Consider the following 3,218-nt stretch of genomic DNA (forward strand, 5'->3'; position numbering starts at 1 on the left):
CACCACCTGCTGCTAACACCACCTGCTGCTAACACCACCTGCTGCTAACACCACCTGCTGCTAACACTACCTGCTGCTAACACTACCTGCTGCTAATACTACCTGCTGCTAACACCACCTGCAGCTAACACTACCTGCTGCTAACACCACCTGCTGCTAACACCACCTGCTGCTAACACTACCTGCTTCTAACATTAGCTATTGCTAACACTACCGAGTGTTTTATGTTGTTTAACTGTTAACCACTATTTTGCCTTGTTTCCATTAGTAACTCATCTATTCCGGTCAGTTCAACCCAGATTCATCCATTTTCCATTATGATGGAGCAGCATCTCAGTGGGGGCCGGATCTATGATGAGAATGTGGTTTTTAATGGAAGGATGAACATGTAAAGTTAAGCTAACACTACCTGCTGCTAAACCCTGATTTATACTTTCAAACTAGGTCCTCTGCGTAGGTGTCGCAGTAAACGCAAAGACTTCCCTGCCCGCTGTAATTGTAGGTGAGCGCAGACAGTGCAACAGACAGGAGGCCGGCTCGTTTTGTTTGTATGACAGCAATGTTGGAAAACAACTCATGAAGTTGTACCAGCTAGCAGAGCGAGGTCCATGGGAACGCTGGGACCCGAACCCTGCTCTTTTTGGCCCTCATGTCCTTACCCCCACTTCCTCACCACCTCAGCCGTATCTAGACCCACAGACCCACCCACGTGTAAAGCTAAGCTAAAGCTAGCTAGTGCTAACACTACCTGCTGCCATCTTATAATAGTGCTTAAATACACAACAAGCTCAACATAAACATTATTTATTAGTTAAAGATATTATTTATAGCGTCTCGTTGCAGGTGATGAAGCACACTGAAAATTGTTTTGTCATTTTCTCCTTTCCATCTCCTCTTTCATCTTTTCTCTTTTCCTTCTGTTTTTACCTCTTCTGTTCTATTTACATTGCAGTGTCCATATAAGCTATAAAACATACAAACAAACAGCTATAATAAAGCAATTTATATGCATGAAACACGTGGAGCAACATAGCAATAGCCGTACTGCTCCACTTGTGAAAGTAAAATCTGTTGGGCTCTTTTTGGCATCAAGATAATTATTCTTATTGCCACATTGCCAGACAGGACACTGTACAAAAAAAAAAAAAAAAAAAGATATTATTTATGAAAACAAGCTATGAGTAGTGACTCCGCCCACTAACCAACTGGTGACCATCAGTCCTCTGATGCTGTTTTTAAGCCAACTCGCAGCGGTTGGAACCAAAACTGAGCAGGCTCTAAAAACAGCCGCAGATCAATGTAATGGTTACCATGGAAACGCTGAAAAGGTGATTGGGTCTGTAGTGAACCGCTCTAAATTGGTACTAGTGAAAAAGCAGCATTATACAGCTTTGAGGATCAGTAAATGTTGGCAGCTGTTAGAAATCACAAAATTACTCCACAACAAAAGAACATAGACTGATGTTTTTTCTAATGCTGTGTAAATAGATAATCTAAAATACCAAGACAACTTTAACTGCTAATAATTGTTTTCCTTATTTTAAGGATTTCTTAAAATGCTGCAATTAATCTACTTCCATAGAGGGGAGTCATCTCTGCTCCTATGTAAACACAGGAGGACTGGAGATAATCCAGATTTTTAATGTTCCTCCATAAAACAGAATGAAGGGAAACTACAAAAAACTAAATATAAAATCAAGAAAATGTATTTAAATAGAATATTTAAAAAAAACTAAAATCTCAGGAAACCGCAAAGTTGCTCTTAAAACCTTTTTTAAAGGAAAGTTTTCAAAGGATTATTTCTGAATTGTTTTTTTTATTTATTTGATTTGATTTTTTATTGCTGTGATTTCACAGTTGCAGCCAATGAAATACACTCACCACATTCTTGATGATCTCGTCTTTGCCGTCCTGCCTTTGGACTTTGAGCAGGTGGTAGCAAAAGTCGAAGAGGTCAAAACGGCGCTGCTGTCCGAGCAGCACGATGATGGCGCACCCCGCCCAGTTTAGGCCGTCCCCAAAGCACTGCCTGCAACAAAACACGAGACAGGAAGTCAGTTTCAATCAACTAAAGCTGCCAGGGCTACATCCAATGCAGGCATCCAGAAGCCGCTTTATAAATCCAATCTTCAATTGTTTATACTCCATTTGTCCATAAGGGTCCACAGATTAAAAGTAATCCAGCATATTTTTTATACAAATATTCCATGATGAGAAAATCCGGTTGTTGACATCAGATAGTTAGCTGGTCAAAGCTAATGCTTAGCATCTTGCTAAGGTTTTGTATGTTTCTTTACATCGTCTTCTTATCTACAAGATACAAGTGTCTACATATTTTTATGACGCAATTTGAGCGAGATATAGTCCCCGAAATCTCACTTCCAGTCAGCCAGTGATGCACGCTTTTACTCCTTAAAGAGTCTGGCTGTTATTGGTTAAAACCGCGTGAGCTGTTGGGCTTTGTAGCCGATGAAAGGTTTCAAACGAGCCGACATGTGCCAAGGGTATTTAAAAAGTCAGCTCTCACCTTCAAGCCATGCGCTGACAGATGTCAGCCAGATGCTACTTACTCTGCCGTGAACTCGTGTGTGCCGACGGGGATGCAGTAGACGAACTGCATGGCGCTCCACAGGCGGTGGAACTCCATGCACTCGTCCACGTGCATCACGCCGTTGGTGGGTGGAGGTCCACGCCACACCCCGTCCTGCAGGAAGCTGCGGATGCGCGTCAGGATGACCTCGAACATGGAGAGGCCGCAGCAGAGACGCTCTTTGGTCAGCAGGTCCCCCTCCCTCGCGATGGCTATTTGCTAGAAATGTAAAGATAATGGTTTGGGTAAAGCAGCATTAACAAAAACACGTTTGTAAAGGGAAAAAAAAAAAAAAGGAAGCAGACCATTTTTTTTTACTCGTTTAGTTCCTCTGTAGGTACCAGATCAGCTCGGGGCGCCGCCCTTTCTTATGACGTCAAGATATGGTAACTCCACTCGGACAAAATGTATTGCACCCGTTTCTTAAGGATCAAATCTCTTTAGGAGTCGCAACATTTTATTACCTATATTTGCTATTATTATACACTTTATTGGCGAGTAGAAAACAATCGTTGTCAGTCTTGACAGAAAGTACTGACTTTTAAAGTTGCTTTTTGTATCTCTGCTTCTGTCTCCTTGAACCCCAGTGGGCCTCAGCAGATGGCCGCTCACACTGAGCCTGGTTCTG

General features: G+C 42.3%; 1 protein-coding gene across 1 annotated transcript in view; it reads right to left on the minus strand.

The window, feature by feature from the left end:
• cyfip2 (cytoplasmic FMR1 interacting protein 2) overlaps positions 1 to 3,218 on the minus strand; it is a 68,234-nt gene that overhangs the window by 3,413 nt on the left and 61,603 nt on the right. Inside the window, exons 28-29 of the mRNA XM_015377199.1 lie at positions 2,571 to 2,809; positions 1,882 to 2,029 (exon numbers count right to left, since the gene is read on the minus strand). Of these exons, the coding sequence (XP_015232685.1) occupies positions 1,882 to 2,029; positions 2,571 to 2,809 (387 nt within the window). The remainder of the gene's footprint in view (positions 1 to 1,881; positions 2,030 to 2,570; positions 2,810 to 3,218) is intronic.

The sequence above is a fragment of the Cyprinodon variegatus genome, unplaced genomic scaffold (assembly GCF_000732505.1).
Source record: "Cyprinodon variegatus isolate N-32 unplaced genomic scaffold, C_variegatus-1.0 Scaffold148, whole genome shotgun sequence".
Taxonomy (NCBI): domain Eukaryota; kingdom Metazoa; phylum Chordata; class Actinopteri; order Cyprinodontiformes; family Cyprinodontidae; genus Cyprinodon; species Cyprinodon variegatus.